Source organism: Lottia gigantea (genome assembly GCF_000327385.1).
Source record: "Lottia gigantea unplaced genomic scaffold LOTGIsca_174, whole genome shotgun sequence".
NCBI classification, from domain to species: domain Eukaryota; kingdom Metazoa; phylum Mollusca; class Gastropoda; family Lottiidae; genus Lottia; species Lottia gigantea.
Genome location: NW_008708206.1, coordinates 220382 through 247622, shown reverse-complemented (window position 1 = coordinate 247622; position 27241 = coordinate 220382). Strand labels below are relative to the sequence as shown.

Below are 27241 nucleotides of genomic sequence, written 5' to 3'. Positions count from 1 at the left end.
TATCGGTCAAATGTGTCAAAGAACGCGTGAAATTGACGACAGTATTGAATCGCTTTCGGCAACTAATTAAAATTCAACTACATTATATCCCGTATTAAGATGAATAAATCATTCCCGGAATCAAACTATTATTATGTCATTTGACCTGAAATGACTTCTGAAAAAAAAAACGAGATTGACCTCATTCAGTAACCTATTTTACCGTTAGCACACACTCCTAACTTTTCTTACAACCACATCTCGGCACAGTGACAAAATAAATAGTTATCCAAATACATACCTTCCATCCAGCTGAACTGGTACTATCTCCCTTATCCTTAAAATATGGCACATTTTGGACCATCCAGTCATACACTTGGGACAATGTCAAACGTTTTTCGGGTGTACTTTGGATTGCTTTCGTGATAAGATCTGCATAAGATAAATTTCCCCAAGCATTTCTTCTCGACCCACTTTTCTTAGTATTTAATCCTAGCGGATCACGAGGTTCTTTGGATTGTAAATCAGTGGAATCCTCAGCACCTGGACTACCCTGTCCTTCCAACAACTCCCTGTTAGGCCTCAAAGGCCATGTATTAGATCTGGCCCTAATTTGAGGCTCAAAATTCGGATCTATGTTATCGCTCATATCACCCAATACGTCCATTTTTAACAGTTGCAGAGACTCAAACATATAAAATTAAATCACAATTTGTCAAGCTATAAATCAACGTAATCCAGTTAATTATATCACAATCAACAGAATATAATCCGATTGAATCATTTTAGGAACTGTCAAGTATGTCCGACAATCCATGTGGATAATATACTAAATGCTCCGCGGTAGAGTAAAAGTATAGTTTAACCCATACGTCCATTACATGCTAGTGTAGAGTAGAGTATATGAATTGCTGTAAGATTATGGGGAGTACCTGATGACGTATTTGTTGTCACGGGTGATTTGCATATATACAGCTCTATACAGCCAGTATATTACCGTGCGCAAATGCGCGGAATACCAGTGCGCAACGTTTCATCAACTTCCGTAATAACAAAGCCACGTGATGATGTTTGACATACTTTTCCATCATTCGGTTTACTGGTAACTCCAGACCACATATAACTTCCCCGTTACAGGGCTCTAGCAGACGAACAAATTTCTTCAAGGTCAATAAGAATAGTTTGGTTGTTAACTTGTGCTAGTTCTCATAGAGTTAAATCTTTCTTACACTAACTTAAACTCACGACCTTCAGACAGAAGATATTTTCTTGATTGAAGTAAAATCGAAATACCATAACATTTTCTGTAACTATTGTATTGTACCCTGCCTTAAGCTTTACACAGCTTTACTTGGCGTGTCAGTTCAATATACTGATTTGGAATTTTTTCAAGAGACATCTCGAATTACAGCTTTCACTTGATTTTGGCACATGTATAATTTATTCAATTAGTCATACTTATACCGCATAAATGAACGGAACAAAGTCTGTCTAAATATAAAGGCTACATACATGAATGATAGGGCTAACTAAAAACACTCTTTCAAGTGGTAATCTTAACATCACATGGTCGTAGATGGGTTTTCTTGTTTTTTTTTTTAAATTCATACCAGAGTCATTTACAGCTTCTATTTTCAATCAAATGAACGTTATCAGTGTCTTTCAAAAATTTCAAATCCATTTGCTTCGGCTACATCATTTTGGTGCCTTCATTTCCGATTAATAAGATAATTATTCAACTTTCCACAGCGACGTTTATATTAAATCCTTCAGTTTCCAATGTGGTTCCATAACACTTCTATTCCTGTAACGCTATGACCAAATCTACACGCAATAATCGCAAATTTAAATATAAGTAAAAAAATGGACTTTATTACAACGGTTCAAAAAATAATTTTGCTATTCAGCAAAACATGTTTACACTATTGGGCACTGATAACATAATTCATAAAATGCATAACAAAATAACAATCTAATCATATTGTCAACATTCAAGGGGATGGCCCCGTGATTTATGACTCGAGCATGACGTATGAGCCGAAAGATACAAAAAGATAAGTATCATAGTCTTCTGCGTAAGCCGTCATCGACCTGTTGACTAAATGTTAAACGTACACTTTACGCATTTTAATCACATGTACAGACGACTCAGTTCGCAATATTGTACCCATGGTGCATTTGTTAAACACAATACGCTGAACACATGACAGTATTATACGATAAGTATGTTCACAGCTTGGAAGGATACGTATTAAAACTATGCAATAAACATCACGATTCCCTGTTCACTTGGCACGATACTTTGTACACATGTCAATACTATACGATACTTATCACGATTCCTTGTACACTTGTCACAATTCTTTGTACACCTGACAATACTAATCGACAATCGATTTTCCCTTCACTGGTCACGATACTCTGTTTACCTGACAGGAGTATATAATACATATCACGATTGTCCTTTCACTTGGCTATATTATGCTTAGTATCACGATTCTTTGTACACGATTTATTTTCCCCTGCCACGATACCTTGTACACATGCTGTATAAATTTCACGTTTCCTGACAATTGTTGGCACATTGTACATGTACATATTTAGGTGGTGGCTAATCTATTGTTAAGCGATACATTACATTTTCCAGTTAATTTTTTATCATACTCATACTATTCACACTAATTCAATTTTCGCATTACTATGAACCCAAAACCAGACCAGAGGCAATGCTATGAAGGAAGAATCTCATATTCTGTATATGTCAATTGCCCGATAATCAATTACAGCATTACGTTTTACACTTGCTAAGTCAATCATATTACAGTTATCAATTTAGCTTTCGGGAGAAAACTGCACGCATATGAGAAGGGACGCAACTCTTAAATTGAAATACATTCCCTTTACTTCAGACTACAACTAATTAATTTGAGTCCTCTCGCTGACCCAAATCCACATTTAGCTAGCTTTTCGCACAGGATTCATTGCCTTTTACACGTACGTGCAAAGTTCAAAAACATTCTCAAATACGATATTTTGGCTGATGTAATAAAGTTGTAACAGCACACGATAATGATAATAATTCAGTCAATAATTCATTGGTTCCACTTGCCTCTTGCACTTGACTACTGAAAAAAAATTCAAAATTATTATTTCGGAAAATTTTTAAAGCTATTGTTGGGGATCGAAGTGAAAGTTTGACCCCAGTGTTTGGGTTTATCGTGGGAAACAAAGTACAAAGTATATGTAAATTTCAATATTCAGAATGAATCTTTTGACTATTCAAATGCGTTAAAACGTCTGAACTCATGGCCTACTTATGTTTTGCTGAGCTTAATTTCCTTTAAACACCCGGGGAATGTCAAACCACCACCGTAAACTGGAAAAATATCCCAATATGTCTAACCGATATAGAAATGGGGTATATGTATGAAAATAATTAACGCACAATACCTCGCGTGCACGGCCTCATGTTCGTTTGGACTTGAATGATCTGAAAAAGAATGAATAGAGTGAATGGTGCAGTGTAAATACACCACATAATTCCTTGTATCAAGAGGTGCTTGCAATACGGTCAACGAATTAGTCGAGGGTCGAGAACGTTAAACAAGGAATAGAATATTTTTTTTTCTAAAACCCAACTCAAATAACAAAAGAAAACGGCATCAAAGGTATAAAATTTAAAAACATAAAGAATATACTTACTGCTGTTACAATGATCTAATTCACTTGTATCCATATTGGTTAGTGGTGAATCTAATAACTACAAAATACAACGAAAATTATCAACTAAGGTAAACCATTAGCGTAATGAATTAAAAACGCTTTTTAACATTTCCCGTCATATTATATATCACTCCAATACAAGGGATACAACACTCTACTCTCTTTCACGCAAGCAATATCGACAGTATTTGGACGGAAGAACAGGATGTTGACGAGACTATACGCCGCCCATAATAAAAGTCTTACGTTTTGAGGAACTGATGAATTATGAACGATCTGTCGAACGTGAATCTGTTGTTCAGTCAACATATTTCTCATCGATTCTTGAAAAGTTGTCAACTCATTTTCTAACTTTTCTTGGAAGAAATTATCTGAAACGTACAAAATGTCATTCAGGGTATAATTCCTAATCTGGTCAAGGGGTTCTTCTAGTTCAAGATAAGCAGAAACTACATAATTGTTATAGAAGCTATAAGTGTCCCTGATCCAAATACAACTGCCGTGTATTAGGCTCTTGTATGGTCATACAATATAGCCTGATATACGGCAAGCTTAATTTTCCAGGCCAGTTCGTCAAACACATACTGAAATGGTAGAGGAGGTCATCAAGATCGTTATCCGGATGCATGAAGTCGTCCTGTTCATCGTGCTCTCGGCCCTGCCACTCTGTTATCTTCAAAGATAGATTACTCTTCTGTGAATCTTCTTGAGTACCATGGCTTGAATATCCGATATCTCCATCTATCTCACAGTCTTTCGGCACTGCCGAGGAACGATTTTCTGGAGTGACGACGTCAAGTATCTTCGATTCGTTGTTAATTCGTGGTTTCTTAGAAAAAGAGTAAAGGGAACATTAAAACACATTTATTTTTTTAAATTTAAAGTTAAAAAAGAACTTTCCTCATAACCAGATAGTCTAGAATAGGCAGGAGCAAACTATAAGCGCACCCAACGGTCAAAACCCAGAAGAACAAATATCCATACGGCAAACCTAAATTCAACGACCAAAACTGTGTTTGTTGTCCGTCTGGTTGAGGGTTTGTGTAGAATTTGAGTACCGCAACGCAACGTTTTCTAAGTGTTTGTGAAGAAAGTCTGATGTACAAAGAATACCATTATTCCAGTCTAAATGTCGAAACCTACCTTAGCCTGCTTGGCAGAGTTTTCTGGAAGCCTTGGCTCCATGCAAAGGACATTGCCCTCGGATGCCTTTTCACCAGCACTGAAATTTATTTAGACATATTCATCGTTACAAAATGATCATCGACGCAGGCCCTCTTGAGCTACGGCCAATACAGAGGGCTCAACGTTTTCCTGTAGCCTAATCTCAGCGAATTTGTTCCCCATCATCATAATAATAACAAAGAAAACTTACCTCAAATTCATATTTAAAAAGTTGTCTACAGGCATGCTTCGAATTTGTGAAAGTAGGCTTTAAAGTGAAAATATTCAGACTTCTTTCCAAATCAAATGATAGTTGTTATGGTGCTATTCATCATCTAAAAAAATATTTTTTACTTAGTTAGGCCATAGAACTACAAGAGTTCTGCAATGTATTAGGCCTAGAACGTAGGCCTAGTTTGGGGCGGCCAATACCTTTCTTTTTAACTAACTTAGCAAAAGCTTCGGGGCTGGTACTGTTACTATAACGTAACGTTTTTTTCAGGATAGATCTCATCAGCATGGCATTTAGGTCTAACTGGTATCTAATATACGCCTCTGATAGGTAGGCCAACCAGTCAGAGTAGTTCCACAAATCTAGTAGGGTCTAGTCTAGAGAGTAGCAGTAGGCCTAGTCCTACGCTTAGTGACCGAGGCCAGTGATGAAAATATTTTGAATACACGTTTGAACATAACCATAGGCCATAGGCATTGTCTATTTCAAAGGCAGAAGAAACTTATCTTATTCATTAGACGTACCGTACAAAAGTGATTTTAGTTACCAATGATAGTTGAAAACGTCTGTGTGTTGACAAACTTCGAGTCTTCTGCAATCTGCAAATCGGGAAATCAATTTTCGCGCCGTTTTATACTTACATCAGAAGTTTTAAGTGCGCAGACGCAACAGGTGTCAGTGTAGATTAGAATTACCAGACGTATGTTTAATAAATGGAAGTATGATGGTCATGGCAGTCGAGACTATATAGCGACCTTGACCCGAAGAGTAAACAAATCAAGTGAAGTTTCAAACGCAAAATACAAATTGATTAAAAATGACTTTTTTCTATTGTTTCTTTTATGATATTAAGTTACGTTGGATTAGGTAGGTCAAGTCAGCTCCGTCGCAGTTGGAACGAAAATTAAAGGCACAGTTTGAAATTAATCTAAAACAACGATCACCGACTAACTACAAGAAAAAGTGATTCAAGCCACAAGGGGCACAACTCTTGTTAGTACTATAGACAAGGCTGACATTAATTCTTCAACTAGAACTTTCCAGAATCATTTGTTTAAAAAAGGATGGAGTTTATTCCAGAAAAGAGAGACAATTTAGTTAGCAGTCTGTATGGTAGGTGTAAGCTTACTAGCTAAACATTATTTAGTGACTGATCGTCTGAATTAAGTGATGAATGATAATGGTGATTACTGCAGCACAAGTAGAGATCCTAAGCTAAACCCTTAACATACTAAAGGGCAAAGGTTCCAATGTTGGGCTCTGCATTGAAAATTTGCAAATGTGGGAAGCCAGAAAACACATCTAATGCAATTTTATAAGTGAAAATAGAATACTTTTTGCATCATATATTGGGGGAGGGGAGAAGTTATGTTCAGTAAAAACAAAATTTGAAATAAGCTAATAAATGGTCTGAATTTTGCTAATTTCAGACAATGTTTAGAAGTTATGTTCAATGAAAACAAAATATGATATAAGCTAGGTAGATCTAATTGATCTGAATTTTTTTTATTTCAGACTATGTTCAGAAGTTATGTTCAGTAAAAGACTGTTTATCTGATTGTTGGTTTGATTTGATTGAGAAAACAACGGAAATAGTTGGAAAATTTAAAACATCTATCAGAGATCACGAAGACTCAGAAACAACAAAAACTGTAAGTTATAATGTTATAAAACATGGGCCTTTCATAACTAATTATTACTTTCTGCTTGGATTTGGACTTGGGACTGTGCAGCAATTTTTATTTGTTTTTTTTATTTTTATATTTATTTTTATTTCCTACTTTTTCAGTTGGAAGATTCAGCAGTAAAATTATGGAATCATGTAGTTCCTCTGAAAATCCAAGGCTCAATATCTAATACATCAAATGCTAAATGTAAGTAAATTCAATTCTTTTTCGAAAATTTGGAAATAGAATATTAAAATACCTACTTTGCTTGATGTAACTCCACTACATGCAATATATTTCGGCTTAGGAAAGATTAACTTTAATAAAACGTGATAATAACAAATCATTTTCACTGTTATAATAGTGCTGAATACATCAAATGTAGAGCAATATAGATTTATTAAAACAGAACTTAACACATGCTGTTACACAGATTTTCACACTTTGTGATCTTCAGACAACTAACCTACTTTAGCCTGTGGTCATATAAGTTTGTTTAAAATAACAATGCATACAAATTTATTGATTCAAATTTGGAAATGCTAAAAAACCCCAAATTCAAATGGATAAGCCTAAGTTAGTTTGACTATCCTAAGTGATTTTATTTGATATACTTTCATTTTAGTGAGAAATATTTGTTTTATGATATTAAATGAGTTGAATACTGGTGTTTATAGTTCTACAGATTCTATGGTGAAAAGACAAATAATAGTATGTATCAATATTACATGTATATATTTCTGAATTGAAAGCACCTTGTGGAAAATATCTTAAGGTGAGTTTTACCAGCAAATAGAGCTCACTATCTGCTATACAGTAGGTATCATTAGCCAGAATTTAAAGCTTGTGCTCAATTTACCTGAAATTGCTAAAAACTGAAAGTTGTAATGCTCTAATTTCTTTGGATCCCAAGCATTGGCAGTTTCCCTATTATAAAATAATCTATACTAAAAATATTTTAAAATTTTAGATGGGGATAAAAACAGCAAGAGCATGGATAGGTAAGCTTAAGAAAATTTCAGATTACTTGAACCAATAATTTGATTACATTATGTTATTTGTAAATTTTTGCTACCCATTCTTATGAAAGGCGGTTTTTTTGTTGAGAATCCAATTCCATTGAGGTTTTTTTCAGCTACAAAACCTGTCTTACGTTTTGTTTTATTATTTTGCTATGAAATGTTGACATTTTCGACAGACAAAAGAAAATGTCCAGCCAGAAAAAAGCCCTGTAAAGAATTCTCATTAAGTCAATAGTTACCCATTCTCATACTGGTTTGTTTTGTGTTTGTAGAATGTAATGAACTGGAATCAGCAGAAACTGTTCTGAATATTTCACATCAGGTATATACATATTACATTATATTATCAATTCACAAATTTCTTTCTAGGAAATGTGTCATATCATACTGCCAACACATGCTTTGGATACAAAATCCTCATCAGGACAGGTACTCCAAGAACCCTTGATAGACATCGACTTTTATACACCAACATTGCAATCAATTGCTATCTGTACATTTCAGTTTTGTGAGAAGCTATCTGTATATTTCAGTGTTGTGAGAAGCTATCTGTTTATTTCAGTGTTGTGAGAAGCTATCTGTATATTTCAGTGTTGTGAGAAGCTATCTGTATATGGCAGTGTTGTGAGAAGCTATCTGTATATTTCAGTGTTGTGATAAGCTATCTGTATATTTCAGTGTTGTGAGAGCTATCTGTATATTTCAGTGTTATGATAAGCTATCTGTATATTTCAGTGTTGTGAGAAGCTATCTGTATATGGCAGTGTTATGAGAAGCTATCTGTATATTTCAGTGTTGTGAGAAGCTATCTGTATATTTCAGTGTTGTGAGAAGCTATCTGTATATTTCAGTGTTGTGAGAAGCTATTATCTAGTATTATAGAGAAATATAATAATACCAGTAATGATGAACATCATAATAATATAATGGAGAAACAAAGACTAGATATAGATAAAGATATTTTTAAGATATTAACTTATAAAGCTGAAGTGGTAAATTTTTATTTCATATATTATCCTTTTGATTTGCTTTGATAAATGTGGATTAATAACTTTAATAAATATACCATAGAAACAATATTAGGTATGATAACTCATACAGATGTTGATATGACAATCTCAGTCTCAGAATGGCATCAGGTTTTTTGAAAGGTTGAGCATGTCCTAAAGTGATAGGGAAACCTGACACAGACCAGAGTGGCATCAGGTGTCATTAAAGGGTGAGCTTAGAATATATTATTAATGCCATGACGTCATCTCTCATGACAGCTTTTAAGAAAGTTGACATAGCCCTGTCAGTGACAAAAATCTAAACTTTTGTTGAGTTGCCCAATATCAAATCTACAGCTCTAGATAGCTGAAATTGTGCTTTCATACTGGTTGGTAGATCAAATACTTAAACAAACAATCACTTAATGAATAGAATCACATTTTCAGTTTTGCACTTGGGCTGTACCAGGACAGACTCAGTTATATATTTTTATAGGCCTCAGCTCAGAAAAAGAATGAAGCCGCCCTGAACTTAGTGTTAACTGCTAAAGAAATGTTGGCAAAGTTTCCTAAAGAGGTCAGTATATGCTGGTAGATTATTTAATTGACCATATAATGGGTGGTTGCTTTTTTTTAAGTTAGATAAGAATTTAGCATAATACTATGATAAAGCTTTCAAACACCTTTTGAGCTTTGAATGTTGATCCTAGCGTATTTTGAATAGTAGCATCAGATATTTCAACCCAGTTTCCCTTGTGAGGTCATAGGAGATGTATTTCGGATAGGACAATAAATAGAGATCAGTCTGTGCATGTCTTGATCAATCGAAATCAGACTAGAAGAGTTTAATGTCGCTGTGAACACCACAAACACTCCCAAACCTTTTATTGGCTTATCAGCTTTGTCTGTAAGACCACTTCACTTAGTCGATCTTGATCCAAAATGAATTTCATCGGATGAATACTGATTTTAGTTTCCTGTTCTGAAATGATACTTGTGAAATACACAGATTGATTTTTATTATTGCAGAATTCATACCTATGTATGTTGTGCTATAATTTTGGAGTAGAAACTTATCAAAATGAACAGTTTGAAGAAAGTGTTACATGGTTAAAAGAAAGTTATGAATTAGGAAAAGGCAGACTTGGAATTGATCCCAAAAATCAGGTAAAATATGTTATTAGTGTCTATTATTTCAATTTGAATTTTAGTTGGGTAACATTCTACAAATAAGTATTCTTCTGCTACTGCTGTCAATGGGAAAACTTTCAAAATTTCATGTGTGAAAAAAACATATAGATTTGTGTTCAATGGGATAAAGGAAAAATTTTCAACTCAGTTTTTTTTGCAAAACAACATTATATGTCTCACAACTCAGTAGCTGAATTCTATAAATATTAGTCGTAAAATAACAGTAACTGATATTACGATTTTAACCTCCATGTGTTTCAGGCTAGAACATTAAGATTACTAGCTAATGCCTATTTAGAATGGGATAGTAAAATATATTGTGATAAGGCAATGAATGCTGTAACTCTAGCCAATACAGTAAGTTGTGTATTTATTATTTAGATAAAGAGTTGGTTCCATTTTACTGACAATACTGCAGATTTTATGGACTCTTCAAAGGAATGCAGAGTTGACAAACCCAAATGGAGTGGACTACTGTGATCGGGAAAGGTCAGCATGCTCTGACTTGCTTTAGTGGTCACCATAAGGGCTCAAACCATTATTTAATTTTAGGAAAACCTATTCTCTTTGAATGAATGGATATTCATTTGTTTTTATTATTCTGAATTCCAGGAGTACCTACACGCTGCTGGTTTATATCTCAAACTTAGAATATTACTGATTACCAAGGAATCTTCTTCTGCCATAACTTCAGGTATGTTAACCTCATATCCCTTCAATTTTTAAACTCAGAAAGAGTTATTTAGTCATTATAAAGATATTCTTTAATATATCTGATATATAACACTTGATCAATGTCAAAGACATGTATAATTATTCGTTCAATCTACAAACATCTTGATACAACTGTAGATATTATTAATATTAATTTATTTCAGCATTAAATGAAATCTATAAACATCATGATACTAATGTAAATCTTGATAGTAATATCATTAATTTATGTCAGTATTAAATGAAATCTATAAACATTCTGATACTACTGTAGATCTAGAATTACTATTATTAATTTATTTTAGTATTAAATGAAATCTATAAACACCCTGATACTATTGTAAATTTAGATATTACTTTTATTAATTTATTTCAGTCTTAAATGAAATCTATAAACATTCTGATACTACTGTAGATCTAGAATTACTATTATTAATTTATTTTAGTATTAAATGAAATCTATAAACACCCTGATACTATTGTAAATTTAGATATTACTTTTATTAATTTATTTCAGTCTTAAATGAAATCTATAAACATCATGATACAACAGTGCATCTATATTGACATTAAATGTTTATTTCAGTATTAAATGAAATCTATAACATCCTGATACTACTGTCAATCATGATATTATTATTATTAATTTATTTCAGTATTAAATGAAATCTATAAACATCATGATACAACTGTGCATATATATTCACATTAAATGTTTATTTCAGTATTAAATGAAATCTATAAACATCCTGATACAACTGTAGATCTAGATATTAATATCATAAATCTTTTAAGAAAACACAATAGGTAAAGATCGTTTTTGATTTTCATATTACTTTTGATTTACTATTTTGAATTAAATTTATAAAACGAAAAGAGTCAGAATTATAAGAATAATATATCAGTAATTACAAGTATTATGGAAAAAAGATTTTAAATTTTTAGATCTATGGATGGAGATGTGATAGTCATGAATACATGATGTATCTTATCAATTGAAGTATTTATTTAAGAAAATCAATCTGATGAAAATGCAGGCTTTCTATTCATCTAGTAAGCCCAAATAAAAAAAGGAAATCTTGATCTGATATTTAATGATATTGTTAGATAGAACCAAAAAGTACTAACAATCCTAACCACAAAAAGGAAAGCCTGTATACACTAATGTATATGTGACAATTCTCCTTAAATGTCAACTTGTCTGATATTGTCTGATAATTTTATGTGTAACATTGTTAATATTTTCCACAGGTATGAGTTTGATTATCCAGTGAAGTTATTGGAGAAGTATGATAATACACCAAACTTCAGTAAAATAGCCTCAGTTCATCTAGAAACATTATTATATTGTAAACATCTATCTCAAGCTAAACAATTCTCAGAAGATATAATAACAGGTAAACATTACAGTAAACATCTATCTCAAAACAGTTCTCAGGGGATATTATAACAGGTGAATGTTTACAGTTCATCTTAAAACATTATGCTATTATAAACATCTATCTCAAGCTAAACAATTCCCAGAAGATATAATAACTGGTAAATGTTTACAGCTGATCTACAAACATTATTATATTGTAAACATCTATCTCAGGCTAAACATTTCTCTGAAGATATAATAACAGGTAAGTGTTTACAGTTCATCTAAAAAACATTATTATATTGTAAACATCTATCTCAAGCTAAACAATTCTCAGGGGATATAATAACAGGTAGGTGTTTACAGTTCATCTAGAAACATTATTATATTGTAACAGGGAAGTGTTTACAGTTTATCTTGAAATGATATTATATTGTAAACATCTATCTAAAGCTGAACAATTCTCAGAGAATATATATATACAGTATGCGTTTACAGATTATCTAATTACATTATTATATTGTAAACATCTTTGTCAAGCCAAACAATCCACAATGTCATGTGTTTACAGTTCATCTGAAAACATTACTTGACCAAAAAGATTCTCAGTAATAGTAACAGTTAAATTGTCAACATTTATGTTATATTTAACTAGAAGTAATATACAGGCTTTTGTTTTGATTCCATTTGGACCCCATATTTAATTTTTTTACAGGTCATAATACAGGAAGAGTTTTGGAGCCTAACATAAAGAAACAGTTTCATCATATATTTTGGGAACAAGCTGCTACAGATTTTGAGGTAATCAAAAAAAATAGTATCCAACTTCAAACTAGAAATTTTGTATTTATAAGATCAAAATAAAATTATGATTCTCCACAGAAGATGATGTGTTGATTAGAGCATTGGCATGGTTACATGCAAGCAAATGGTCGATGTGGGTTCTTATCTTGGTCAACATGTAGGTTGTGGGTAAGATCAATGTCAAAAGGTTTGGCCAAGGACCAGCAAGTAGAAAGGATCTCCATGAACCTAATTCGTTATCCTCATGAAAAATTGTGGTTTCCTTCTTTCTTTGGGAAGTAGATAAATAAGATCCATTTTACATGTAATAATTTCATTTATTTTTTTACACAGTGTTATGAAGTCATCTAATATCAGATCAGTATCTAAAATGACATTGGCCATTCTTTATCCATTTCAGGCAGAAAGATTTGGTGAAGCCTTACAATGGTACAATTATTCCTACAGTCTCTTTTCACCATCAGAAAGATGTGATAGTAACATGTCTAAATTACAGAGGAATAGAGCTTCTTGTTTAATCAGTTTAAACCAATTTTCACAGGTAGGTCATATTTTTGCTATTTTGGAATTGCTATCTGTAGAGTTGGCAGGATCAATTTTGAGTTTGATATTTCAAAGTGCAATTACATATAACTAACCCTATGCACACATTAATTTCACCCCTGTTTGTCTGTCAGTCCATTTATAATTGGTTTGTGAATGCAGATTTGGTCAAATTTTGTATGTAGATTTATCTTCACAACACCATGGACAAGTTAAATTTGGGTACTATTCTATAAATACTTTCTGAATTACAGCCCTTGATATACTGAATAAATGTTATTAAGTAAGTGTATTTTTCTTGGCAAGAGCTTGTGTCAAATTGAGGTGTTTCAGTTATTCTGCTTAAAGTTTTCTCTTGAGTCTGTAAATTTGTTCCTTAAAACCAGTTTCTGTCTTCAATTTCTCAATACATTGTATATAACAGGCAGAAGAAATATTAAATGAAGCTGAAAGATGTGATAAATCTGCAGCTGCAACTTATTACTTGATATATAAATTATCTTTATCACAAGATAAACAAGAGAGAGGTTTGTTTGATTACAGCTGCTATTTATATAGCTCTCAAAGAGGTCATGAATTTCAGACAATTTGAAGGTGCCAAATCAGACTAAATTAGAATGCTAACTGCTTACTGAATGGATATGTCCACTTGGTTGGTAAACAAACCATTTTGGAAACATAATACAGAAAAAAAAAATTTCGAAGCACCAAACCAGGATCAAAACTTCCCCAATTCCAACACTAACTTTGTATTTATATCTACCCACTCTGTATGAATACTGTTTTCAGCTATATCAAGTTTACAGAAGATGGTAGACTGTATAAAGACTGAAGACATCAATAGTGAATCACCTGATCTCAGTTTAATATGTTTGGCAGCTCAGTTGGCATTAAAAGTAAGAGATTACAATTTTTCTTAATTGTTCATTATTTTCAATTGTCCATAGATCTTCAACAAACATAATTGTAGCACTCTTGATCTCCAGTTTTAACTCCATAAGAGCTATCAAGACCACTAAGGCTAATGCATAAAAAAAAAATGTGATCTCCAAATTTATTTCTGATACAGGGAATTTACTTAATCCTTCTCGCCTTCTTTATTACCAGGTATATTAAATTTGTATTATTCATTTTCAGTTAAATAGTCATGTAGTTGGTAGTTTAGCTATAGAATATTTTATTAATAATGGTACAGATGATGGCCAAATATTGATAGCTATTAGATGTCTGTTACGCTTACAGTTATCATTAACAGAAACTAATGATACACCTGACTGGTAAGATATCATTAACAAAAACTAATGATACAGCAGAGTAGTAAGTTATCATTTACTCAAACTAAAGATAAACCAGACTGATAAGATATCATTAACAAAAACTAATGATACACCAGACTGGTAAGATATCATTAACAAAAACTAATTATACACCAGGCTGGTAAGATATTAACAAAAACTAATGATACACCAGACTGGTAAGATATCATTAATAAAAACTAATGATACACCAGACTGGTAAGATATCATTAACAAAAACTAATGATACACCAGACTGGTAAGATATCATTAACTAAAACTAATTATACAACAGACTGGTAAGATATTAACAAAAACTAATGATACACCAGACTGATAAGATATCATTGACAGAAACTAATGACACACCAGAGTGATAAGATATCATACTGATAGTCAGAATGGCAAGATATCATTGACTGAAACAAACACGTCATACTGGTAAGATGTTATTGAAAGATGCATAGCAAGTTGGTAAGTTATCATTGACAGAATCTAATGATATACCAGACAGGTCAATTATCATTAACAGAAACTAATGTTACATCAGACTTGTAAGTTATCATTAATAGAAACTAATGATGCTCCAGCTGGTAAGATATCATTAATAAAAACTAATGATACACCAGACTGGTAAGATATCATTAATAAAAACTAATGATACACCAGACTGGTAAAATATTAACAAAAACTAATGATACATCAGACTGATAAGATATCATTGACAGAAACTAATGACACACCAGAGTGATAAGATATCATACTGATAGGCAGAATGGCAAGTTATCATTAACAGAAACTAATGACATAACAGACTGGTAAGTTATCATTGACTGAAACTAATGACACGTCAGACTGGTAAGATGTTATTGAAAGAAACAAATGATTCATAGCAAGTTGGTAAGTTATCATTGACAGAAACTAATGATACACCAGACTTGAAAGTTATCATTAAAAACTAATGATAAATATTTACAAGTAAACTTTTATCTTACTTTTTTTTCAGGAAAATATATGATAAAATGTATGAAATGATATTATTAGGTGTGTATGATTTTATTTCTTTTTTTTTTTATAGAATTTATAATTCTGCTTGTATTGTGCTTTGTATTATAATGGTTATAAAAGTTAAAAAAATGAATGTAGATAGTTAAATGAAGTAAATGTAATAAAGTTACTATAACACATTACTAGTTATACAAAATAAATGTAATAAATTGGTTTTCAGTTTATAACAAATTACTAGTTATACAAAATAAATGTAATAAATTGGTTTTCAGCTTATATTGAATTATTAGTTATACAAAATAAATGTAATAAATTGGTTTTCAGTTTCTAACACATTACTAGTTATACAAAATAAATGTAATAAATTGGTTTTCAGTTTCTAACACATTACTAGTTATACAAAATAAATGTAATAAATTGGTTTTCAGTTTATAACATATTACTAGTTATACAAAATAAATGTAATAAATTGGTTTTCAGCTTATAATGAATTATTAGTTAAATAAATGTAATAAATATGTTTTCAGCTTATAAGAAAATATTAGTTATACAAAATAATTCTAATAAATTGGTTTTCAGGTTATAATAAATTACTAGTTATACAAAATAAATGTGATGAAGATATAAGAGTTGTGGTACAAGATGAATCTTTATGGTTTATGAAAATAGGTAATAATTCATTTTCTTTTCCATTCCAATACCATCAATTAATGTCATATTTTCAACACCTATAATTTAACAATTTGTGCTTCTTGTGATCATTCAGAATTTTTTTTATCATTTTTTCGCCGAAGTTTTGTATTTGATTATATTTTAGCTTGGAATCTTGGACTGAAATGCAAAGACAATGCAGAGAAAACAAAAGACTTTTTCACTCTATGTTATCAGGTAATTTCTAGCATATAAGAATAGTACGCAGTTCATAGTTCTAAAACTATGTCACATATCCAGAACGCATTTGTTTGATAGTTGTCACAAATCCATTTGTTCATGTGAAGAGATGAAGAATGTAGTTTAAGTGATAACACAATTTAGATTTCAATCTTTTTTCCTTAGGCTTCCACAACAACTCTCCTAAGGGACACAACTCTGAGTATATACTTAATATATTAAGACCACAATATTTCAATATTGCTTCTGATTTTCCCTCTAAATCGGTCTAGCTGCCTTTACATTTTTCATCATCTCTCTAATTATTAAATAAATTTGATTGATGCATCCTTCTTGAATACATAATACAGTCTATTTTCTATTGCAATTATTTTAGTTATTATCTTTATGTGGTAATGAAATCAATAAAATAAACAGACAGAAGACTTGTATATTGATGGTTTGTTTTTCCTGTTTACAAATAGCACGTAATACATCTGATAATCAAACTCAGGTACATGTATACTACACTCCTTTTCAGTTGAAAAATGTTGAAAGCATTGGATCTTTGTTTCACCTCAATGACGCCATTGCTTGTTAACATAGAATAAATGCTGGTCAAGATTATTATTTTGATAGACATATGAATGCATGAACTTAAATATGACGTTTTTTTAATCCTAATTATTCCAGTTGACCCATTTGTAATAGCTACTAACAATTCGAAAAAGTCTTTGACAAAAGACCAAAGACAAGCTATAAGATAGGAAAGAGGAGTACCTGTTGTTAATTTGTTGTCCATGTGTATATGAATTTTTCCTTTTTTAGAATGTGTGTCTCTATTAGATTAGCACATGAATTCACTTTAATATCTTTCTTGATGTATCGGTTGATATTGTGCCTAGGAAGATACTTCAACCCAGTTTCATCTTTCTCAGTTCTATAAATGAATTTATTTCAAAATGTCTTGTAGAAAAATCTATTTGAAGAAGTTTTACATCATATTTCAAGTTTTAAGAAACAGGCATATATGGATGATCATAATTTTACTGGTAAGAATTCCTCTATTTCTTACAAAATTTGAATCTAAGAAGCATTCAGATCATATCGCAATGAAAGCATTGTTGAAGGTCAAAAGGCTTGCTGATCCTTACTTACCTCCATATAGATATTTCAGGTCGTTATTAGTTATTGTCTGAAGATGTCAAATTATGAGCTCACTCAGTATGGCAAAACCATTTTAACAATACAAATAATAGCTATAAGTGTTAAGGTACCATACATAGTCTAGAAGATCTCTTTTTTAGCCCTTGAAGATTTCAACTGAACGGTTTGAATTTCACATATAGCTACAAGTTTCCACGAAGACCATACATAGGCCGGAAAACCTTATAATTTGAATACTTTCAGTATTTTAGACAGTATTGAGATGTTTTGTATATATGATAAAGATATGATATTTTAGATCAAAGTATAAAAGAGAATTCTGATATGTTATTAGTTTTATGTGAATTTGAAGCCAGAGTAAAACTAGGCGATCAGCTGGCTGACAAACTGCTTGAAAAACTCCTGTCATTGCCTCAACCAGATTCTAAAACTTTTGAAATCATTGCAGGTTTGTCTAAATTTTATCAGTTTACATTGCTGGTTTAAAGTTAAAAATGCCCTGTTTTGTAAAAAAATTCACAGTTAGCTTTGGTGTGCTTTTTTCTCCATATAACATTAACCTTTTATGATTACAGCCGTATCTATAGAAGCCCCAGCTAATAATAAAGATATAAGTATGAAAGCATTGAAACTAGCAATTAGAACTCATTTACAACTACAACAACCAGACTATACTAGATGCAGGTAGGTCTTTTATCAAATGAGTCCTGGATTATTATTTTCTGAGCTTTTAGGTAAGGTTCACATAGTCAACATATAGTTTAATATAGATGTCTATAGCAGATGTTACGTGTGATAATATTATAATGTGATTTTTGTGTTTTAGTAAAGATATACATATTTTGATACAGATGTCTATAGTAGATGTTACATGTGATAATATTATAATGTGATTTTGTTCTACAGTAAAGATGTACAACGTTTAATACAGATGTCTATAGGAAATGTAACATGTGATAATATTATAATGTGATTTTTGTGTTTTAGTAAAGATATACATATTTTGATACAGATGTCTATAGTAGATGTTACATGTGATAATATTATAATGTGATTTTTGTGTTTTAGTAAAGATATACATAGTTTAATACAGATGTCTATAGGAGATGTTACATGTGATAATATTATAAAAGAAGAAACTATGAATTACTATAAAGAAACCATTGATGTTATTGAAAATAGAGCTAAGGTAAAGGTAGATCGAGCAACACAGTAACCAAGACTGATGGATGGTTTACTTTGCAAAATTGGACTCTAGGCTTATGAGCAAAGTATGAAAACTCCCTGAACAGGAGTAAGAAGTAAATACGGAGAATATTCTACAGCACAAAGACCCTCATATTTAATTGACTAGAGCTCATCTCATACTCATCAAATTTGATCTCATCTATATGGAGGACATTTTGCTGTTACTTTGAAAAATTTTAATAAATTTAATATCCAGTTGTGCTGTTTATTTTTTAAGGAAGAATATCCTGAAATGGAAATAGTGTGGTTAATGACTAAAGCTTGGAACTGTGGCATCCATTTTTATAGGTAAGGCTTTGAACACATCAGTCATTTTTTCTACTATAAGCCTATGTTTAATGGTCAAATTTTGGATGAGTTTGACTTGTGCGTATCCTTTCATGTTTTTTTTTTAAGTTATCGGCCTTATGTTCAAACAATCATTTGCTTGTTTTGTCAATCAAATGGTGGACATTGATTCTTATCTTGGTCAGTGCGTGCAAGTCCAATGGCCTTTATTTAATAAGTCATCTTTCACATCATTATCATTATTGCAGTCGTCCCAGCCATAAATGGGGGAAGTATAATTTGAAAAAAATAGGTATAGGCAAGAACTTCTATTTCTTTAATGAAAACCTAGAAAGTGTAAAGACAATGGTACATGGAGGGCAATATTGATTTAATATTCATATTTAATGTAGATTTGGTAATTTTGATGAAGCTGAAAGATGGTGTGGTGTAGGCTTACATCTATTATCTTTATTACCTAGTATGAAAGGAAATTATCAGGATAAGGTAGGTATATTTCAAATAGGGTGATCATACTTATCATACAAATATCAGCATCCAGTCATTCCTGTCAATGGAAAAAAAATTACTGACTTTTCTTCCATATTGCCTGAAAGTTATCATTGTCTTGTAGATATATATTTCTGGCAGCTACTTCAGCCCCCTGTCTCCTAAGACTATGGGATACTGGCCCCAAGATAGATTGTGAATATGATATAGATTATAGATAAATTAATGTACATTTTACATGCATATTGTGCTACGTGTACAGTGGATGAGGGCAATTTTTATTTTGTAACCTTTGTACTGATTGACCAGCATTTAAAACTTTGCAACTCTATTTGATAAGCATTGACATTTTCAGATGAATACGGTATATGGTGAAATATTGTCTAATATTGAAAGTAATAAACCTGCAACTACATCTTTAGAGGAATAAACATACTAATATGGGATACAGGAGTAGCTGTTCTGTCATGAATTGTGATGAAGAAGAAGCCACTGTTTTATAGGGTATTCAAGCAGCTGTTTAATAATGGTTGGTTATTTAGGATAAGCAGCTGTTCTATGATTCGGGATAATCAGCTGCTCTATAGTGATTGGTGATAAGCAGCTGTTTTATTGTGGTTGATGATTCAGGATATGCAGCTGTTTTATTTGTTGGTGATTGATGATAAGCAATTGTTTTATAGTTGTTGCTGATTCAAGATCCAATGTTTATTAAGTTATTATTTATTACATATTATTAAATTTGTTATTGTTTTTGTTACTGTTTATCATCATGTTGTTAATTTATTCAGTTTTTTTTTTTGAAATGTTATTGAATAATATGAGTTTTTGTTATTGAATAATATAGAGTTTTTGTTATTGAATAATATGAGTTTTTGTTATTGAATAATATAGAGTTTTTGTTATTGAATAATATGAGTTTTTGTTATTGAATAATATAGAGTTTTTGTTATTGAATAATATGAGTTTTTGTTATTGAATAATATGAGTTTTTGTTATTGAATAATATAGAGTTTTTGTTATTGAATAATATGAGTTTTTGTTATTGAATAATATGAGTAGAATAATAGAATAATATTTAAAGTTTTTCTGAAATAAATTTATATCTAAATGAAATTGTTTCTTTAAATTGCATAATTTTTATCTATAGGGAAATAGTCATCTAAATTTTAATTCAGCTGGCACTCAATGTGGGCCACCTGTATCCCTTCTCAAATCAAAATATGTTTGTCATCTAGTTTTGTCTGCCACGTTTCGAAAGAAAATCTCAGGATGGACTTTATAAGTGCAATTTGCCTAGTGATCAAGGCCTTTATGCAATCACACTGTAAAACAGCAAAGAATTCCTCATTCCCATCAAAACTGAAAAGAAAACTCCAAAAATCTGTAAAATTTGATGGGAGTATCCTTTTGGTGAAAATTGCTTGATCATTGCCTAATTCCAAACTAAAGCCTTCATGAGTCACAGAGATCAAACAGGGTGATTACAATTTATATTTTATTAACTATCACAGATTACAATGTAAACAAAATAGAAAATATTTAAAAATGGTTCAGAGGTTATTTCACAAATTCAGCTAAATCTGAATGAAATTGGCTCCATTTTTTGGTATTAAGTCTAACATTATGAAGCTTTTCCGACATGCATATAATTATTCCAGTTGGAACTAAGGCCTTTCGCTTCCTGTAAAAGAAATTAATTTTTCTTTATTAATTGACTATATTAGCAATTATGCTATCATACTATATTGTTTTGGATGCAAAACTAGGTCATCTGCTTTGAAAATGGGTTTGTATTTAAAGGGACATTGCCCTGTTTTTGTAGCTCGAACAAAATTTTGGCTCAAATTTGTGAAAACTATACACCAAAATCTAAAGATATCTGTGTTTCCAATAATCAAAGAAATGCTTAAGAAATAATTATGTCATTATTGGATAAACTGCTAATAATATCTAAGAGCGATAGCTATGTAATAAACACCTAATGGCAAGAAAATTGGAATGGTACAAATTGATGCTATCAGTGTCCCTGATACACATACAAATTTTAGAAAACCTCTTTACAATTCCTAATATCTGTCTTCTTTGTGTAAGCTTACACTAAAATATCATTATACAGTTCAAAGCAAGCCTCCTTAGAATTGATACTTGATACTTACGATAATTTTATAATGCTGCATAACTTCATTCATTGTTAAAGGAAGAGGTGTAGATGGTTTCTCCATAATCATACGAACTTTACCGTCTGATGTCACATCACTGTAATAGAAATTACTTGCATAATACCAAGGGCAATAATCACCAAATACAACTCGGGTCATCTGATCCCATGCAATTGGTATTGATTACAACTTAATCAACTGGATGAACATTTCCAAAAAAGGGAAGATTTAAGAATTTACCTCATGCATCATCTACCAAACCAGTAACCAAAAAATTTTGGAGAGCAGTTATTGACCTCAATTAAATTGTTGTCTGCAAGAGATTAGCAGTGGAATTGTTCAGTCATTCCAGCAGGCTCAGGTGATAAGAAAATTCTGATGCCATTTGAGAGTTCTGTTATCATCTTTTCAAAGTATAAAACAGGACCCTTATGGCTTTTGAGAATTATGGTTTCATCAATCCAAACAAAAACTGACCTGTTAGCTCTAACTAGCTGTGTATCTTCTTCTTGTTCTGCTGATGGTTCTGCAGGTTGGGAGGTATCGCTATGACGACGACTTGGTATATCTGGTAGTATAGGATATTGTTTAGTAGATACTGTACTAGCAGTAGTACCTCGTGGAGTAGGTGGTCCTGGTAGAGCTAGTTGTCTACTTTCTGGTCTATTATAATAGTAATCAGATATCTACAAAACATTTTTTTAATATTCTTCAGTGTCACAGGTAGAAAACGTGGCTCTAAGTATGTCATATTTACTGATTTCTTTTGAAATATTTTGACATTGCTTTCATGATTTTTATCCCTTTCTGCTGGTCACCACACTTCCTATCCATGATCTGACAAGATTCTTTCTTTTATCGTGTTCTGTGGAATGTTCAACCAAAACCAAAAGTAGTCATTCGACAATATAATACAGATCAAGGGAATCTTTTAATGAACAGAACTTGTGATTATAGGACCCAGAACAGTTCCTTAGATCAAGGATGCCATATGGAGTCACCCACAGAAAAAACTCAAAACAAAACATCTATTTAATCACATTTCAATTTTACTCAAGTAAAGAGATATGGTACAAATTTGTAAATAAAGAAATACTGATCATTAAATATGGCGATTTTTTCATCACTTACCAAATCAGACAATTCTGGACCCTGAAGAAACATAGTGAGATCTTCATGCTGAGCTAAAATTCTGAAAATATAAAAATAATATTCTGATATCATGATAAAAATGGCCAACGACTACTGCAGAATTTAATCAAAATGAAGACACATCATTAAAGGTGTTGTTTTTTTCAATTTGATAGGTATTATGCATTATCCATTTTCCACGTAACTAAATTCCCGATATGGATAACTTTCTTTCAAATCAATGACTTTCGTGTGAAAGAACCACCCCTATTCCATCTTCCAGCTGTACAATGTACATAAAATATAGCTCACATCAAAAATCCATTTCTAGATCTTTACTTAAATTTTCAAATATAGTGAATCATTGTATAATTTATTTACAAATAATAACAATATTATAAAATATATAATTAATAACCAAAATATAACATTAATAATAACAATATCACAGTAATATAACAATAATTATAATTTAATTCATAATCTAACATAAAGTTAATTTATAACCATTGATACATTTAGTTGGTAAGACATCATCATCATCATTTATTTCTGTTAAAATACAAGACTGAGGTAAATTCTCATATTTTTTACCATGATGATATGATACTGTACGAGTCCCACAAAATCTTGTAAAATTATTGGTACTTGGTACTGTTTCTGGATCACAAAATCTGGTAAAATTATTGGTACTTGGTACTGTTTCTGGATCACAAAATCTGGTAGAGTAATTGGTACTTGGTACTGTTTCTGGATCACTTACTGTTGTAAAATTATTGTTATTTGGAACTGTTTCTGGATCACTACGATTCACAAAATTTCTTAGTTGATACTGTAACTGAATTTCTTCTATTTTTAAATTATCATTAATCATTCTTATATTCTGTCTTCTTTTCTGAATTTCTTTTAATCTTCTATCAATTTTCTTATTGACTAATTTCTTCTTGAATTCAACTGTATCAGTTTCTACAACTTGACAAAACTTGTTACTTTTACAAATAACTGGAGTTTCAGAAAAGAAACTTGTATTACAGGAATTACAAGTTTCACAATATAAATTATCTCTAGATTCTGGAAACATGTTGATAATGTTGTTTATATTATAATAAGATAATGTTGTTATAATAATGATTTGGAATAAGTTATAAAGATATTTATATAAGTTATAAAATATAAGACTAGTTATCTGTCATTAGTAATGATTATTCTGTCATATTGATGAAATGATTAAGTTATATCAAGTAATATAAGATAAATTGATTAATTATGGTGAACACTTTTCAGCTATCAGTATCAAATCATTACATGACATTTATCTAAATAAATTGTGAAGAGGTTTTCTTAATTGTTCATGTGCTTTTGGGACACTGATAGCAAAATTTTACACCATTGCAATTTTCAGGCAGGTTTCTGTGATTCTTGATTATGTCACATAAGGCCCTTTGTCATTAGTGCCGTCATCAAACACCTAGTTTAAATAGTGGAATTGCAGGAATTTAATAAGATATTAAAAGCATATTTTATTCTTGTGATCTATTTGATATAATATTGTTTGATTTTCAATATTTTGGGTATTTAGGTGTAACTGTAATTAGGAAAACTTTTACATTCTGTTCTAGAAGAATAAAGGTATTAATTTCTATAGTGCAAAATAGTTAATAGAGTCCAAATTGAATAGCACTATAAAAGGTTTGAAGAGCTTGAGGCAGTATCTTTATTCAAATTTTACAAATTGGTTTTCAGTTGTCATTGATAGAGGTTAGAAGAACAGACATAGTAAAAGGACAGAATTTTTCATTTAGAAAAGAATATCAGACAGTATAGTTTGGTTAAGTTTTAATTTCAGATGAATAACAAATACAATAACAATATCAAACAATAACAAAATAACAATTCTAATTTCATTAGCACTATATCTTCTTGTTCTTCTATATTCAGTTGTTACAGGTGTAGGTCTATTTCTGTTCTATCTCAGCAATTTTTTGTTTTATTTTCAAATAAACAAAACAATTTATAGGATAACAAATATAAGATAACAGATCTGGTTTCATTAGCACTATATCTTCTTGTTAATATTTAAGAAGGAATTGGTGAATCTCTATTTCTCTGTCTCTCTCAGCAGATGGTTGTTTTTCTTCCATTTCTTACAACTGTAACAGGAATATATCTTCTACATGGACTTCCAGTCTTACAAGGTGATAACAAATAATTTTGGTATCTTCCAGTATTTAATTGTTGAAGATTTTCTTTGAGTCTGGATAATCTCATCTTCATTTCTGTAGTTCTAACATCAGTTTGTTTTGATTCTGTTAAACCTGATAATCTAGTCTCAGTCTGATTTCTTAAAACAGCAAAATGTGAATAACTTTCAGTAAAAGTGACAGCCATTTTGAATGTAGATTATAAAAGTTATGAATATTGAGAGAAGTTGAGATATAAAATGACAAGTGAACAGATATCTAGATATTTATATGTGAACATTATTTACTCATGTCATTGATATTCAATGATGACAGTGTTTACTTTATTATTGATTAGATTAGACATTAATAATCAAAACATTTCTCTGATTGATTACTTGATTCAATCAAAGTATAGTATTTAAGATTGGATCTATATAATTTAATCACGCAAATCAATCCCACAATCAGGCTTGCTCTATTTTTCACAATTCAAAAAAGGCTTGTTCTATTTCTTTCTTAACAATTAAAAAAACAGGTTTCCTTTATTTTCTACAGTTCAAAAACAGACTTGTTCTATTATCATACAATTCAAAAACAGACTTACAGTTCAAAAGCAGGTAGTTTTATTTATGATGGTTAAAAAACAGGTTTATTCTATATTTCACAACTTAAAATCATGCTTGTTTTATTTGAAAATTAAAAAATCATTTTCATTAAATTTCACAATAAGATAAGGTATTTCCCCTTTGAAATATGTGAGGCTTTCTTGGTTTGTTAAAGAAATTGGTTCATCATTTGATTGTTGATTAAAACTTAATATTAATCAAGATGAAAAAGTCTTACTCAATTTATTTAGTCTGTAAGTTTTATTCAGAAACCATTAAATACATAGTTGGGTATAAGTAAAGTGGTTTCAATCAAATGATCTAGATTCAATCAAGTTTCGGACAATAAAGCTATACTACCCAGACTTTTTGATTCAATTTGATTTAAAGTGAATATATACAATCACATAGATTGTTAGCTAAACTAGTAGCAATCAAATGATCTGTGTTCAAATTTTAGAGACTAAAGTACTTTTCTGCTAATTTAATTTAATTTACACTGTATATATGCAATTAAAACATATTGAAATAGGCTTACTCAGTTAATTATTAGGTTAGTTCCAGTCAATGATCAATCAAATTTCAGACTGTAAAGCAAACCTACCCAGACCTTTTCATTGAATTTGATTTACCCTGAATATATGCAATTAAAACATGTTCTAGTAGGATTACTCAGTTAATCATTAAGTTAGATTCAATCAAGTTTCAGACAGTAAAGCTAAACTACCCAGACCTATTGATTGATTTTGATTTGTTCTACAGCAGACTGATCTGTTAAAAACTTTTGAAATCAGTATCTATCATTACAGTAAGCTATAACAGAATTTGATTAACAGAGTTCACATATAAATATCTAGATATCGGTTCACTTGTCATTATATATCTCAACTTCTCTCAATATTCATAACTTTTATATTCTAAATTCAAAATGGCTGCCACTTTTACTGAAAGTTATTCACATTTTGCTGTTTTAAGAAATCAGACTGAGACTAGATTATCAGGTCTAACAGAATCAAAACAAACTGATGTTAGAACTACAGAAATGAAGATGAGATTATCAAGACTTAAAGAAAATCTTCAACAATTAAATACCGGAAGATACCAATATCATTTCTTATCACCTTGTAAGACTGGAAGTTCAAGTAGAAGATATATTCCTGTAACTGTTATTAAAAATGGTTTAAAATGTACAGCATGTTAGAATGGTTTTCAAGAACATCTTGAAAGTTACAAAGGATCAGAAAGAATGATAAATATGAAAATGTTTAGCCTTCTGGAAGACATCAACATATCATTTTAAAACCAAATTGAACAAGACCGATTTTAGTGCAATATTTTGTTATGTGTATTGTTATTGTTATTGATTGTTATTGCTCATATTGTTATTGTTATCAAATTTGAATACAT

At 30.9% G+C, this 27241-nt stretch overlaps 5 protein-coding genes across 5 annotated transcripts; 1 reads left to right on the top strand and 4 right to left on the bottom strand.

The window, feature by feature from the left end:
- Positions 1–217: 217 nt before the first annotated feature.
- Positions 218–628, bottom strand: LOTGIDRAFT_173846 (hypothetical protein; the record flags this gene model as incomplete). The annotated part of the gene is made up of 1 exon (XM_009051921.1): positions 218–628. The coding sequence occupies one exon, from the start codon at positions 626–628 to the stop codon at positions 218–220; it is 411 nt and encodes a 136-aa protein (XP_009050169.1).
- Positions 629–2998: 2370 nt separating this feature from the next.
- Positions 2999–5112, bottom strand: LOTGIDRAFT_173845 (hypothetical protein; the record flags this gene model as incomplete). The annotated part of the gene is made up of 7 exons (XM_009051920.1): positions 2999–3104; positions 3430–3469; positions 3682–3739; positions 3949–4073; positions 4288–4531; positions 4846–4924; positions 5078–5112. The coding sequence occupies 7 exons, from the start codon at positions 5110–5112 to the stop codon at positions 2999–3001; spliced, it is 687 nt and encodes a 228-aa protein (XP_009050168.1).
- Positions 5113–6162: 1050 nt separating this feature from the next.
- On the top strand, positions 6163–20183 carry LOTGIDRAFT_238840 (hypothetical protein; the record flags this gene model as incomplete). Its single annotated transcript, XM_009051919.1, has 33 exons — positions 6163–6211; positions 6614–6750; positions 6888–6972; positions 7391–7476; positions 7736–7766; positions 8060–8109; positions 8157–8216; positions 8639–8779; positions 9273–9353; positions 9806–9943; positions 10229–10324; positions 10580–10661; positions 11407–11488; positions 11933–12078; positions 12235–12306; positions 12757–12842; positions 13246–13386; positions 13813–13915; positions 14178–14284; positions 14526–14665; positions 14822–14825; positions 15234–15316; positions 15690–15727; positions 16271–16360; positions 16509–16579; positions 16959–17075; positions 17535–17613; positions 18027–18176; positions 18304–18412; positions 18797–18917; positions 19194–19264; positions 19657–19750; positions 20109–20183. 33 exons carry the CDS (start codon positions 6163–6165, stop codon positions 20181–20183), a joined length of 3015 nt encoding a protein of 1004 aa, XP_009050167.1.
- Positions 20184–21237: 1054 nt separating this feature from the next.
- LOTGIDRAFT_238839 (hypothetical protein) lies at positions 21238–23139 on the bottom strand (the record flags this gene model as incomplete). The annotated part of the gene is made up of 4 exons (XM_009051918.1): positions 21238–21437; positions 21913–22012; positions 22393–22601; positions 23047–23139. The coding sequence occupies 4 exons, from the start codon at positions 23137–23139 to the stop codon at positions 21378–21380; spliced, it is 462 nt and encodes a 153-aa protein (XP_009050166.1). The 3' UTR covers positions 21238–21377.
- Positions 23140–23530: 391 nt separating this feature from the next.
- On the bottom strand, positions 23531–24127 carry LOTGIDRAFT_173842 (hypothetical protein; the record flags this gene model as incomplete). Its single annotated transcript, XM_009051917.1, has 1 exon — positions 23531–24127. One exon carries the CDS (start codon positions 24125–24127, stop codon positions 23531–23533), a length of 597 nt encoding a protein of 198 aa, XP_009050165.1.
- Positions 24128–27241: the final 3114 nt, after the last annotated feature.